Source organism: Anabas testudineus, chromosome 24 (genome assembly GCF_900324465.2).
Source record: "Anabas testudineus chromosome 24, fAnaTes1.2, whole genome shotgun sequence".
Classification (NCBI taxonomy): domain Eukaryota; kingdom Metazoa; phylum Chordata; class Actinopteri; order Anabantiformes; family Anabantidae; genus Anabas; species Anabas testudineus.
In genome coordinates this window covers 13,930,001-13,945,673 of record NC_046632.1, presented here as the reverse complement: position 1 = coordinate 13,945,673, position 15,673 = coordinate 13,930,001, and the positions used below count along the sequence as shown (strand labels likewise).

The 15,673-nt window shown below is 40.8% G+C and overlaps 1 protein-coding gene across 7 annotated transcripts in view; it reads left to right on the top strand.

Moving 5' to 3' along the window:
* Window positions 1-2,361: 2,361 nt before the first annotated feature.
* The window catches only part of ptprk (protein tyrosine phosphatase receptor type K), an 86,743-nt gene continuing 73,431 nt past the window's right edge, over window positions 2,362-15,673 (top strand). For all 7 annotated transcript variants that reach the window (XM_026340612.1, XM_026340611.1, XM_026340610.1 and 4 more), the window contains exon 1: window positions 2,362-2,621. In XM_026340612.1, the coding sequence (XP_026196397.1) occupies window positions 2,549-2,621 (73 nt within the window). In that variant the 5' untranslated portion in view covers window positions 2,362-2,548. The remainder of the gene's footprint in view (window positions 2,622-15,673) is intronic.

The window sequence follows — 15,673 nt, the reverse complement described above, 5'->3', positions numbered from 1 at the left end:
GTCTTCACTGTATCATATTGCGTCTCAAGATTGCACTGAGCTACTAGTGAGCTCCAGTGGGTGATGTGACAGGTTAGATTGCTGGAAATTGCCTGTATAAGAACAACATACCCGCTTCTGGGTCGAAAAAGGGTCATCTAGAAAAAAATCTATTCATGCTTTCCGTCCATTTTAAGCACAGCGATTTTTTATTTTTTTGGTGAAGACAAACTTTCAGTCTCACAGATATTACACAGCAATGACTGCCTGCCATGTTTTTTCTTTCTCTGCTGCCTTTTGCAACCTGAAGCCAGATGATAGCTTAGCTTCATGTGTGGGCTAAAAACAGTGGTGGGAGAGATAAAAAAAAAATAAAAAAATCTTCAAATCACTGGAGAGCAGACACGTAAAGGACAGTGTTACTGAAAAAATACAGAAAAGAAGTAGAGAATAAAAATCCTATTATAAAAGCACTGTTGTATTTACTTCAGCACTGCATGTATGTTGTTCTGAATTAAAGAGAAAGGAACTGAAATGTGCACAGCATGATAGTAGTGTGCATTAGTAAACAACTGCAAATGACAACTGTAACGTGATTTAACATGACAGCGAGTATCTGTGTGTCCATCACACCCAAGTTTGTTTGCAGGACACTTACAATCTCGAGCCAGACGGTCACATTTACGGTTAGGACAGTGGGAAAACACACGTAATTACCAGCACATCAACAACCCAACCACACAATTAAAGTCTGGAAAATCAGCAGAGACCAAAAATTGTCTTCTGAGAATATTCTTGTCTCTCACAGCCAGAAACTTGGGAGAGGAGATGGTTCACACCTTTTTATGTGGTGGAGGTGGCATTAAGACAAAGCACACCTGTTGCCTTCCTCGTGCATTTCCTGCCACACAACATATTTGTAGCTGTGCAACAAACCAAAACATAGATTTTGTCTTTTTGGCAGAGGCGTTAGGCTATTACTTAGTTAGTCAGTCTAACATGCACAGCTGTCGCTGTCTGCAGATGGTAAAATGGGAGCGAATGATTTGTTTTTAATTCAACAGGAGTTGACAGATACTGGCGCTGTATTAGCACATTGGCAACCGAGTGTTCAGATAAGATCAGAGTTCGATAGGGAAACCCAGATTTCTAAATATGAAACCTCCTCCCAGACTCACACCTGCCTGATCGTTATCCCACTGACTGCAACACCTGACTTTAATATCCTCATCAGAAGAATGAATCACAGTGGTTCACATGTATTTATACACAAATATTTAAGGAGTGGATTTTTTTTCTACAAAATATAAAATGTAAAAGTGCATTTTCCTTTAATTTGATGTTTTAGAACTAGAAATAGTTGAAATTGGTCAATGAAAATTGAATCACCTTTTAATTTCTGCAGAAAGAGTTCACAAACATTCTGTAACCTCTTGACCTGAGGAGTGTAAGGTTTGTTTCTCTACTATATTCCACACGATATTGCTTTACTAGCAGCGGTGCCATTGGGAGTTCGCGGTTGGTTAAATACTTGCTGGGGCCTGGAGCTTGAATGGAGCCCTGCACTGTGTTGTCATGATTCATATTTATTGGGCAGAGCTGTTATTGAACTGTTGTCGGGGGGACAACAGTTTCTAGAGGTGCCATTATTTATTAGCACTAATGTATTTTAGTATTATAGTGTGTGGTTGTTATATGATTATATGACTCTGATTGGGTATAATAAAGAGTCATGGCTCTCCACTTAGTGCCAAACTTCAGCACAGAATTGTATTTCTTAATGTGAGATTGCACCATTTTACCATCTAGTGCATACGGCCGAGGATGGACGCCACTGTTGATGTGTTTGACCTCCGGGCCCTCAAACAGCATTACATGAGAAACTGTCATGGTTCTATGATGAATACAGTTTTCTACTGCATCCAGAAACACAACCTGAAACTCTACAATGCACCGAGGAAGACATATATCAATATATACAGATACACAGAGGAGTTCTCTGGACCTGAGCTCACGTCAGACGGACTGAAAGACAGTGGAAATGTGTTCAGTGGTCAGACGAGTCCACGGTTGAGTTTGTTTTCTGCAAAAACTGACCTCGAGTTCTGGGCAGCAAAGACACAAATAGACCATCCAGGCTGCAAAAAGGAGCAAGAAACTCCAAATGTGCAAACAAAACAGTGAGTACTTGTGCACTTTTGTCACATAAATAAGGTTCAAACGAATTAATGAAATATATATTTGTGCATCTTTGAATACTAATAGCTGGATTTTGTCAGATGCTGCTCACATCGTGTTTCTTTTAATCACTTTCTCAATCGACTCCTACCTCGTGACGTCACACCCCTCTCTCTCTCTCTCTCTCTCTCGTGCGCGCTCCCTCTCTGCGCGTGAGACAAAGTGTGGTGTCCGCGAGAGCCCGTCGCGAGCGAAAAGCGAGAAACCCGGAGAAGAACCGAGAGGACGCAGAGAAATGGAGAGGATTAAGAAAAGCCAGTGAGCAGAGGCGAGAGGACGGCTGAGCGCGGACAAAGTGGAAGGAAAAACTTTTGTTACCTGCTTTTGAAACATGGATACACTTTCCTCGGTTTTCCCGGGACTCCTGCTCCTCCTGTCCACGGTCTCCGGTCAGATACCGACAGGTGAGGACGGACCCGCAGCTTCTGCTGTCGTCTGTGTGATGACACCAAACTTTTAGTGGCTCTTTTTGTGTATATTAAGTAGGAAACTGAGGATTCCTGACAGGTGTGTTGTGTTTAGGTGTCGGACAAAAGTTGGTCGTGGCGTTGAAAAGGCGCCGCCGTGCGTGTTTTTCTCGCTCCGTCACCAACTGAATCCTGTTTTTATGTCACTGTTAAAAGGTGAATTGTTGTTTCAGTGCATGCTGGTCGTATGGAGCTCGTTGAAGCCCCTCTGTTTGTAGTAGGTTGCATTTACTTGCACACCTCACTAACCTAATACCTGGACTCCAGCGTTTTAACGAACTAAGTTTGAGTCTTTATCACACCACAGGACACCAGAGCCGCGTTTACTGCAGCCTACACACTTAGAAAAATAAATCTAGTTTGGGAATCAAACGCACGAATAAGTAGATGTGCATATGGGCTTTAATATCAACAGCTTTGTGTGTGTTGTTACCGGCAAATAACGTGTTTTACGCAGAGTGGAGCTTGAATGAAGACAGTGGGAAACGTCGTTCACAGCCGTGCATGATAAAAAGTTACTGTGTGCGTGCAGATCAGCCCCCGAGTAACGTAGAGACTTGTCTCATCTCTGTTTATTACTGTGGTGTCTTTCAGGTGGGTGGATAGGTCGAGTTGTATGAGGGAGTTTTGACCCGTACTTCAGTGCACATGAGACCATTTGACAGTTAATACTCTTTAGGGTTGTAAGTGTCCCACGCTGAAAGCTACTGTTGCTCTTTTGTTGCGATGCAGAGGTCGGTTCGGCTGAAAAGCGCCGTGAGCTCCTCTCGCTGCAAAACGATCCTCTTCGGTCCAACTTTATCGGCGCTGCATGAAATAAAACCCGATGTTTGGGGGAACAGCGGAACAGTTTGCACTGTGAAGGACAAAGCTGCGAAATGCTTAAAGATTCGTATTTGTAGATGGAAAATCAGGCTGAAATCGGAACTCAAAGCGGTGAAACTTCGTGCTTTCAAGTGCGTTGTCGTTGTTTCAGCGACTAAAACATAAACGGGGCATAAACTGTTCTGTTTTGTGTCTTTGCGCAGAACTTTAGCAGCTCTTTTGTTTGATTGTGCTCGGGTTACACTTTAACAAACAAACAAACCCTAACGCGCACTGGTCGGAGTTCGTTCGCTGCGCTTTCGTCCGTCCAGTCTGCAGAAACACGGAGGCGACAAAGCTGCAACAGAGGCAGCTGGACGCGCTCCGGAGTGATGCTCATGCAAAAGCCCACGGAAGGACTCTCAGTTTGGTTGGTGCAGGACGCGAACAAAGTCCTGACACTGTCTGTAGCTCTCAGCGTCCGCGCAACCCGTGTGTCTGTGTGTGTGTGTGTGTGTGTGTGTGTGCGTCTGCGTGGCTGTGGAGCGTTTTATTTCCGCATTCAGAACTCCAACACACACACACACACACACACACACACACACACACACACACACACAGCTGTTTGAAAGTTGACCTCCAAACACACACAAACCATATAAGGCTGTAATAAAGGACACATCAAGCTCCATTTATGCGCCGGATAATGTCTCATGTCTAAATGTCGTTTTCTGCTCCACTATTCGTTTGGGCCTGTTAATGACCTGCATAGAAATTACTCATTAATTACTATTTAATCTGTGCACGTTTTATTGCCCCCTCCCCACCCGTACATCCCATAACTACCCCCCCTCCTCCCCTCCCTGGTGGCCATTTGCTCCTCTGGGTAACAAATGTGTGGAATTTCTTTGAGGCCTCTGTGGGAATTTGAGTGCAGTTAATTTGCAAGTAAATACTAGTAACTAGATGCAGCTTTTCACAGATCGGGGGTAAGATATGTTAGTGTGGAGAGAGTTAAAAAAAGAGCATAAAGTAAAGAAATAAAAAAATATACTATTAAAACAGTAATAGTCATTTAACTAAATAAGACACAAGGAGAATGATTCTTTCATTGCAGTCAAAGGGCCCAGTTTCTGAGATATAATGTGCAATTATCATATTCTTTTCTTTTTACGCTCTGCATCCTAATTTATTGAGAATGACAGAGTTTAAGAAGACGAGTTTTTATTTATTATATTGAGTTTACGTCACAGGACCCTGCATTTGGTGCAAAGAGAGTGCAGATCATGCTAGATTTTACAGATCAGCACAGTCATCGCTTGATCACTTCAGTAAAACGTATTAGCAGTTAGTCAGCTGGGGTTAATAGGTATTTAATTAATACAGCCCCGAAAGTGGTGGTTATTAAATCAGAATAATAGACAATAATGAAGGAAATCATATAATCTAATCACAGGAGATGTGTGTGTTGTGTTGCAGTAGAAAATCACATGAAAACTCAGTAAGGCTTTAAAATGTCACATTGAGATGGTGTCTTTCTCACAGTCTGTCCAATTTGTATCTTCTGGTTTCATTCTCATGTCTGTCTCTCTCGTCTTTTCGTATCATGCAGTTTTGTTTTGGCTTATCAATTACAAAGTCTGTGCAATAAATGTGCACGAGCATGTGTTGTCACAAAGTCAGTAAGTGACTTTATGTTAATTTGACAACTTTCTAAATCTGTCTCCTCTCTGATCGAGTTGTGACACAGATTCCCAGCATCTTTAATCTTAATGAAGTGAAATAATTGTTTTCCATTAGTGTCTCCAGACGAATTAGAAGACTGCCACTGCAACTGAACACCACATCTGAGCTGGTTTAATTATAATTGTAAATTATTTTAGTATTTTGAACATTAGGACCAAGTTGGTTTAATTATAATTACTTTTTCGCCTCATTTGGAAGATGAAATAAAGTTGTGTGTTTTCTCTGAAAAAGGCGAGAGAAAGAGAGTGATAGTGAGAAAGAAAAGAGGAGGAGGGGGGAAAACACAAGAAATGCAACCATTGGTTTTTGGCCGTAGGCATCTCCTCCACTCAAGAGACTGTGAAAACGGCAGGAGGGAGTGTGGGTGAGTGTCTGCAAATGTATGTATGTATGTGTGTGTGTGTGTGTGTGTGTGTGTGTGCATTGTGCAGTGTGTGTCATCTCATGTGTGTTTCTGTCACTTAAAGAGAAAGACGCAGTCTGATGATTTTAAGCCCTCTGGAGTAGCGGTACAAAGACGAACATGTGAAATGTTTGCTTCTCATTTAGATCCATGTGAAAATGCCTCCTCATTCTACTCATGCCATGTAAAATGGCGCCAAATCAAAGGCTGTTTTATTTACTTTCTCGTTAATAGTTATGCTTCAGTCTGCTGTCCTTCAGATCCATCCCAGCGTCTTCTCTTCAAATCAAACGCCACTTTGCCCAGAGCCAGGCTCTTTCTTACGGATTTCAATTTAGCGATAGAGTTAAAAAAGCCCTTTTTATTTGAAACTACTGGCTCATTCTGCAGCCGTTTGAGGATGAAGTCTGCATGCACACGAGAGTGTGCATAAAATGTAATTAATCTGTTGAGAGAATTCATTAGCTAATCCCTCATTAGACCGTGCATGTGTGTGCGTGAATAAATTTAAGGGTTTGTGTTGAAAAAAGGATTAGCAGCACAGCGACAGTGTAGCATTTGAGGCTCTTGCTGTTGAGAGTTAAGACGAGTGAGAACTGGACACTTGATCTGACGCATTACCTGGTTCAGGTTTCCATGGGGTGGTCTGCTAGCCACTAGATATATACATGAGTGCATGTTTAATTGAGTTGCTAGATCAGGCTGTTCTTTGATTTTTTAAGTGTTTTTTTACTCTGTCATGTACAAAAGTTCCTTGAAATGTTGAACTCTTCCTAATGCAATAAAGCAGAAGTTGGGTTCATGCACACAACACACTGTTATTTGGCCTTTCGGGTGGAGTAGAGGCCTGTGGCAGCATGACATGAATGCTTTTGTTAAAGAAACAGAAGAAATCAGATCATCGTCGTGTTTTTCAGCCTTTATTGTGACTTCTGTTTTTCCCACTTCAGACAAGGTGATGTGTGATGTTCCCACTTTTGCACAACTTTCTGGTGTTTTCTCTCAGGAATCTTGTCAACAAAACGTGGCAGGTGGAAGTGTAGCTAATGTTATATCATCATTAAACTTTACATACTGGCACAAGATGGTTGTAACTCATCAGTCAGCAAGCTGGATGTGAACGAGGAAGGTGGCGTAGTCCCACTGGAAACGAAGTGGGGCAGTACGTCCAAAACAAATCCCGAATCCCTGAAATATCACATCCCCGATGAATGATGGTATTAATCCAGTATCATCAATCTCTACTCTGCCCCGTTTGGCGCTGGTCACAGCTGTCAGTACAAGGGGGCCTTGAAACCCGCTGCTGCCGCACATACACACTCATACACTCACAAACTCTCCCTTACACACATGACTGGCTAATGACAGATTAAGTAATCAACACGCTCAGCTGATTAATTACATTACAGTGTGCACGTGCACACACACACACACATACACACTTTGCCTCACACAGACACAGATGTGAGCAGCCTCAGTGTCAGTTGTGTCGTAAAGTGTGTGGTGGTAATGATAAATAGTTAATGGAGACGTGGCTGTAGAAGCAGGGAGGTGAAGACAGTGTTGGGAAAATGGTTATATTTAACGTTACCATGAGGGAAACAGGGAGTAAAGGTGGAGGTCAGACATGTGTTGGTTACATTTAGTGTCAAACCAACAGATCATCATTTTAAATACCAATCTGTGCTAAATTAGAAAGTTTAATTCTTAGCAAGTTGACGTGATGCATTAAAAAACATGGTTTCTTTAAGTAATGGAGCTGCACTTATTTAAACAATCTCATCTGGCACACACATGTACATAAGTGAAGAATGCAAAGGATGTGGAGGTTGGATACCGAGCTCTGTGCAAAGCAGTCGTAGCTTGTGTAATGTTATTATACAGGCTAAGTGCACTAACTTCTGTGTGTTTCTAAAGGGGGATGTACTGAATTGAAACATACTCACAGCATCCCTCTTGTGTATGTGCTGATCTGTTCATGCTTTCCAATCTAATTCTGTCTTATTATTCTCTGCTTTGCTTCTGTTGGACGCAGCTCACATGGGGCGCGCTGAGAAGGGTGAGTTATGATTGGCCAGCTAATAGCTGAGCTCCGTCTGTTGCCGTCATCGTCATTGTCATAGTGGTTAGAGTCGTCATCGTTAACCCAGTGTCTTCCACTTTTTCATGTGTAAATATCCATTGTGGTGATTGTTTTGTCATCCATAGTCATCCCAATCTCTTAGATGATGTGCCTTTACTAGCCCGCTCATTTAGAGTCATTCTCATTTGTAGTTGTTTCTGCTCCAATATCTGATCTCACCTTGACACACAGCGCTCTTTGGTGCATCTACACCTACACTTTTAGACGTTTTAGATATAGATAATATTTGAAGCGCTCTTGTTGCTGGTTTTCTGCTTTTTGTGTTTGTGACTCCGGCTGTCAGTTAATCTATCTGCCATTTGTGTGTCTCCCTGTCTGTCTGCGTGTAGTTACAGCAGCTGTCGGGAGGTTTGAAGTTTCCAGGTGCTGTTTGTTTACTTGTGCGTGGTCTTTAATAAAATAGCTTTGAGTATCTTTGTTCCTTCAGTAGCAGCACACACCTCATCTTCTGTTCGGCTCTGTTCTGTTCTGTTCCCATAATGGTCCACTTTAGCCACGACTCATCCTCTCGCTCTGTCTCGCACATATCCTCTGTTTTTCTTTCTCCCTTTGTCTGTTTCTCTTTCACACACACAAACGCTCACAGCAGCCGGTCGTTAATGAGAGAGTTGTTGTTTCTTGTCAAAGTGACAGGTTTGTAAAATACTCTGCAGACTCTTCACACAGTGAAGAGACACTGAGAAGTTAAGTTAGGTAATTCCACGTTATTTTGACAAAATCAAAGTAAATGTAATGATTTTAATACAAAGGAAATAAAAATCCTCATTTAATTTTACGCAAGGTCACATTCTGGTTAATCCGTAAATAAAAAAAAAAACAAGCTATGAGATTTCTTTCCTACATTTTTACTTTGTGTGTATGAGAGTCAAACATAGGATTTGAAGTGTTATGCTTCAAAACACAAATTATTTAATACAAAAAATAATAATAATGGAAGCCCATTGGGGCAGAAATTCTGTCAGTTCATATTAAGCAGGACAGGTTCTTGAAAATGAGTTTGGCAGGTTCTACATCTGCGCCCACTAATCTCAATAGACTTGACTCAAATAAGTCCCTGTAAGAGGATATGTTTCTAACTACTTTGATTATTCTGTTAGATCCTAGGTAGAGACTTATAAAAGTGAAGGAAGGAACTTGATTATTGTTGTTTTACTTAACCTCATCTATAAAATTATGTTTCTATACTGCAATGCAAACACATTTAATAAGGAACATAACTGCAACTACATTTTATGTTCTATTAGCACAATAAGCCTCTGTTGTAACTTAATGTAAATAGAAATTTACATGACAGATATCGAGACTGAACATATTAATAAAATGTCCCCAGACAATGATTCTCTTTCCAATGACAGCCAATCTTGCAGCATAACATCCAGTTGATCATTAAACCTTAAGGTTACTTGGTTAAAGTTAGAAAATATTATGGTCTGGCTTAAAATTTAACTCACTTTACACTGAGTTTATTAAACTTCAAACAAAACCAGAATTTCTGTCTAACCTTAACCAAAGGTACTCTTTTTGCCTAAACTCAACTTAAACTCTGTTTCACTTGCGTTTCATAATAAAATGTTGTACATTCATTCATTTTGTTCAATGCATTAGGTTTGGTGTTAACACATCTCCATTCAATTCTAATTTTAATACAGTTTATTGTGACAAAACCAAGTCAGTAATTTCAAAGTTTAATACATGTTCATACTACATGTACATAATATATAAAACATGTTGTTGTAAAGGTTACATACAGAAACTCAGGGTGAAGACCAGGAAGCTTACAGTTAACCTCTAGTTACCACTGTAACCAAACTCTGCATTGTCCTTCATGTTTAGCAAATGTTTGATGAAACTGGAGTCAAGCCAAAGCACTGAGGCCAAAACTACAGGAATGCTGGGGCTCACTTGGCTGAAGTGTAACCAAGTGCCCTGGCTTCAGATCTGTCCTGGGACACATTTTCCTCAACTTCTCTTGTCTTTCTCTTCTGTGATCAACTTAACAAAGGCAAAGTGCCCAAAATAATCATTAAAAGGAGAAATTCAACATGAACATGATCTAATGCAGAACCTTTGTTGCCTTTTAGTGTCCTCACTAGGGCTATTTTTGATACCTTCAAAGCTTCAGAGGAGAAAAATTAAGATAAAAAAAGTGCATTTAAAGAAACAGCAGATTTTTTTTGAAGAGACAAATGGTTCATATAAACACACATTGTTTTTTATTTGACTTTAGGCTGTAGTTTGGGCTCTATATTGAGTGAATGTGACAACCCAACTGTGTATGTCTGTGCGCCTGTATATGTGCATAAGAAACTGAGCCTGTTTGTGCTAGCCTTTAGGTGGACTGGACAGACATGGCCCAAGGGCTTCTGTGTTTTTGTGTGTAGCTATGGGCAGTGGTTGAAGTGGTTTCCATTAGTCCATTTACGAATACATCTGTCATTAAGTTGCAACACACATATACTTATACAAAAGGAGCCACAAGCCATCTTTGTGCAGTGTACCATAGAACGTCATGTTCAGTATGTATGGTATATTTGATATATATCAAAAAGACACTATTTTTACTCTCCTTACATTCCTTTCTACTGGAGCACCTCTTCTCTTTAAGCTGATTTCATTGCAAGAGCAGTAGAAAGCTTTCAAGATATATAAACCCTCTTCTATCTGTGTGTATGTGTGTGTGTGTATGTGTGTGTTAATCAGAGGCTTACAGACAGATGACCAGTCCATTAAGATTATCATCTCCATCCCCAGCCTTGTAACTTCATATTACCACGGTGCTTGGTCTTCTGTTCGTCTGTGTGAACAGAGATTTAAATCTTCTAGCTGATATTCCTGAGCTATCTTTTTCCTCTAAATGATGTTACACAGTGTTTTTTTATCTGTCTGTCTGCCTTCCTAATCTGCCGTTTGGTCTGTCCGCCTGCCTGCCAGCCAGCCTGTGTGTGTCCCCCTGTCTGCAGACGACTAGAGATGACTGCAGACACATGGTCAGCCTGACAGCGATCGCATACCCGCATACGCACCTACAGTCAATCACTCTAACAGACAGGCTGTGTGTGGGAGTTTGGAGACAGACATTTAAATGCTGAACATCTGTGTCTGTCAGATTTCTTGTTGGACCATCTCAGCCTTGAATTCTATAGCACTGTGATAGAGTCATATAATAAAAGTTCAGTCTTTCAGCAGAATGTGTAACGTAGACACATCAGAGACCTTAGTGGAAAGATTTCAAAATATATAAATGCACTGTAGCCTTGTAGGCAGCATCTTTGAAAAATGCTTACTTGAATTGTCTAACGCAGACTGCTGAAGCCTCATATTCAGCAATGCTCAAATGCATTTTCGCACGGAGCAAAAAGTGTAGATTTTGCACAGCATCTTTTTAATTGGAGTTGCACTTCAATATCTTCTCTGTGTGGAAGGAATGATTACGGTCACCAAAAAGAATATGTGCATGTGAGTACTGTATTAAGTTAACTCAAACAAACCATTTTTCCACAATAAAAGACACAAACAGTTGTTCCCAGCTTGAATCAGACGTTGCAACTGAAATGCATATTTCGCAGAGAGCTGAGCTGGCTTACATCAAAATTGAAATATGCTGTCCCACCAACAGCTTCAGCTGCCACAGCGGCCGGAGCTGCCTGCTGATTTGTAACCTCAAACCTCCAAACACTCTTAGATTTATGTCTACACATTCATGAAGCTAAACAATAGTTTTTCCACGGTTTCCATAGATTATAGTGTCCGGACACCTACTGGGGCCATAAGTCGCCATGGCACTTGTGTCTTTAAGTGAGCAGCTCTGAATAAATGTCTGTGGGAAACCCTGATCATAAGTCCTGCTGCCCCAGCTAGAGAACTGCAAACAGTGTGTCTTTCTACTGGCAGAGATAAGACATTGAAGGTAATACGGTGGAATTCCCAGCAGACGCCCAGCTGTGGATCATATGAACCAAGAAAAGCACCAAAATTGGATATGTGAGTTTTTAATTGGGACGTTATCCTGAGATCTTTAATGTGAAGGTATCTGATCCTTATAGAAGCTGACACACACACTACACACACTGACACACACTCCCCTGCGATGTTGATGCTATGCAGACTCCACCGTGTCTGGTGGAGTCGAATGAAATCAGTCAATTTAGTCAAACAAAACTCTCCTCTCCTTGGAATGTATGGTCCATTAACCTAAACAAAGCAACAGAACGTTTATTAAACCCTTCCCCCATCGCTTACACCCCTCATTCCCCCAACTTTCCCTCCCTTCTTATCCTCCACCGCAGCAAATCCCCACATCTAGTATCCCCTCTCCCACTCCCTCCTCGGAGTTTCTCCAGTTTCCATGTTTCTCCCACAACAAGAATGAGGGTGGGATTTCATGTTCGCAAATCCAGAGTGAATGGTGTTGTATTACCGGGATAAAGTGTGTGGAGTCTGCTTAAGGTGGAAATTATAATGTCAAATGGAGTTGTACTGTGCATCATAGAAACAATGTGGGAACAACAAGAACATTAGTACAGTGTGGTCATTTTAAATCAATGACATTAGAGCAAATGTCTCCTAATGAAAAAGTTACAGCTTGATGTTTTCTCAGTTTCCACTCTGCATCATTTTAATGGAAACGAGCCCAAAACAACAGTAAAACGACAGCAACTCGAGTGAATGTAAGTCTCTGTGGTTGTCAAACAAAACAAGGATGTATCCTTGTGTTTTATCTGATATCTAAAAAGTGAAGAACACATTCTTCTCTGCAGTGTCATGCTGGCACAAGCCCTCTCACACACTTTTCTCCGCCTCACCCCCTCCTGGAACACATCAAGGTCTCTCTCCCTCTGTCCTTTCTCTCTGTCTTGCTATCTCTCTCCTACTTTCTGGAATGCTTTTGTTAGTGTTTTCTCCCTGTTTTGTTTTCAGTTCAGTCAGATTTACTTTGACTCTCTCTCTCTCTCTCTCACACACACACACACACCACCCCCCTCTGAATACAAGTCTTTGTAGAAGAGGCTGTCTCTTTGTATTAAGTGGCTAGGTTAACTGTCACTATGTCTATATTGGGCCAAAGGTAAATAAAGTGTCTGTGTGTGCATCTCATGTGTGTTTGTTATGTGTGTGTAGGTGGATGTGTGTGAGCCAAGCGAGCTGTCTTGTTGGAGTAACGGTTAGCAGATACAGCGCTACCTCCCCATGACATAAACTGTCTCTTGCGCTCAACCTCACATACAGACACACACACACACACACACACACACACGCACACACACTACTACCTTAACCCACAGTGTCACTCTGCCTTGGTTAGTCCTTCACAACAAAGTGAGCTGTAGGAAGTTAAGTACAGATTTGGAACAGGTCCTCTACAGTCTCTGTGTGTCTGTTTTCTTTTTTAAAAAAAAGAAATTTTAAAAAGTGTTGATGTTTCGCAGTCTGAAAAGATTTTTTTTGGATGAAATACTCCAATCACATGCTGTAGAATACACCCCCCCGGCCAGAAATAGCCACCATTTAAAAAGTACAGATTAAAAATGCAGGAATCTTTTTTATTTGATAATTTGGAACCAGTTTCAGAAAATATTATTTACTTTACTTTTCTTATTTAATGCATTGTGTTTGAAAATGTCTTACGCTGGTCTTCCAACACTGTGCTGACTTTGTAATTATCTCCTCAATTACCAGTTTAATTAACGTAGCTGTAACAGCAGAAGCAAAAATGTATGTGGTTCTATTTTACCCTAACATTCACTTATATACTAAGTGGCTTTGGTACCTACAGTTTTAAGCGCTTAACCTCTGACTTATCTAGTGACAATGCTTTGTTGGCCGTCAGTAGAAAACTGTAGTTAAAGCTGAGCAGCTCCCATGTCAATGTACAACAGTGTGGCTGCTCAGCACAACCGTTCCCTGGACAAATAGAGGTTAAAGTCAAGACATGAGCTCACTCTGCCTCTCTTCTGGCTTTTTGCCCTATCACCTCGACACACGAACACACACACACGAACACATACACGAACACATGCACACTCTCCAGAGACTCACATACCTCTGAACTGAGCAAGAGAGCGAGTCAGCCACATGTGGTTTCGGTTAGCCACTCTTTCCCCTCAAACTGGCCCCAGACAAACCACTTTTACTTTACCACGGTCAAGTACATGTGTATATCTCCCATACAGCATATACTGCTGTGTGTTTGCTTGTAAATCTGTCTGTCCGTGTCCGTATGTGTGTGTGTGTGTGTGTGTGTGTGTGTGTGTATGTGTGTGTGTGTGTGTGTGTGTGTGCGCCCCAGCCTGAGGCAGAGTTGAGTAGAACAGTGAATCAAGGTTAGTGGTCCAAAGAGAGCAAGAGGGGGAGAGAGACTTTAATCGAGGCAGCAGAAGTGGCAGAGGGAGTGAAAGAGGAGAAGGAGAGCCACTGCAGGTTTCAGTGAAGTCACATCTAGCTGTCTGCATGAGCTAAACATAATTATTTCATCATTACTAATGGTGAGCTGTTGTTAAAACATATCACACACATTTATCTATCTATCTATCTTCCAATCTATCTATCTATTTGTTATTTTGAAATTGAATGCTTGCCACTTTCAGTTTCAAGCTCCCAGTATTTATGCTCATAATGTAGCTCACTTAAAGAATAACATATATTTTATTTAAGTTCATATAAACCTAAGTGAGCAATGTTTCATTTGTGTTTTATAAAGTTGGAAGAGAGTGTCCAGCTTTCAGGAGCTACTCCAGATACTGTACCACATAGTACTCACGCTCTACTGGGATTCCTAAGAACATGAGTCACATGAATCATCATCATCATCATCATCACTTTGTAATAAAATTAGAGAAAAACCAACCAACACATCCCACAAAAGTGCACAACCTCCCATTACTACTAAGAACAATTTGGAAGCCACTCTCTTTTTAAATGACACTGTGAACAAAGAGCTGTCTTGACAGAGGACTACATTTTTATTTTTATTCACCATGTGTCTGTTATGACAAACACGCTCAGTCCTGACTTCATAAGTGAATTGTAAATCATTTTTCTTGGCTGCTCTCACACCGACTTGGTGTATTAATAGTATTAATAGAATATACTGAAACAATGTTTAACACAATTAAGCTTAATGTATCTGGGGACCATGGTGCCATTTTTCTTTTTGCTGGCTTTTTAACAAACTCTTTGAAAAAGCTTTTCTATTGTCACAAATAAGTTTTGCACATGTTTTAAAGATTTTTTTGTAGATCTGAAAAGTCACCTTAGGAAACAGTTGAAGCCGATAATTGCATGTAATTGCACATAATAAGATGGCATTAAACAGTTGATCCTATGCGTAGCAAATAAATTCTTTGCTAAACCCCATTGCCAACAATCAGGAATAGATCGCAGTTGCACTTTTAATAGTTTGTTGAGATGTAAAATACCTTTCCTTACAGTTTCCATGGATAACACACATACAGTATAAATACACAGAATAAAAGGTCGATGACTTATGATAAGAAGTTATTTAGATATGAATGGTTGACCCCTATAATATTTTACCATATGGAGGAAAATGAAATGGGAGTAAATGATACAGAAAAGGAGTAGGCAGAGGAAAGTGTGTGGGAGAAGGAGCAAGAGCTTTTCCAAGTCTGATAAGGAACTGTACAAGAACAGAGCAGACTGACACAATAAACACTGCTGTACAGCTGCACAGTTTCATTCCTTAGCTTCTCCATATGTGCTGATAACAGGCGAGAGAAACAGAGGGAGGCAGTGAAAGTTATGCTGGTTTGATAAGATGCAGGGCTTTTTATTGTTGGTTCTCGCTTTGTTAGGTGGGGTTTTTCCCTCTTCGTAAGTCTGCGCCATCTTTGCACCGGAACGTTTTTTGTTTGCTTCCACATTTCAATCTCTAGT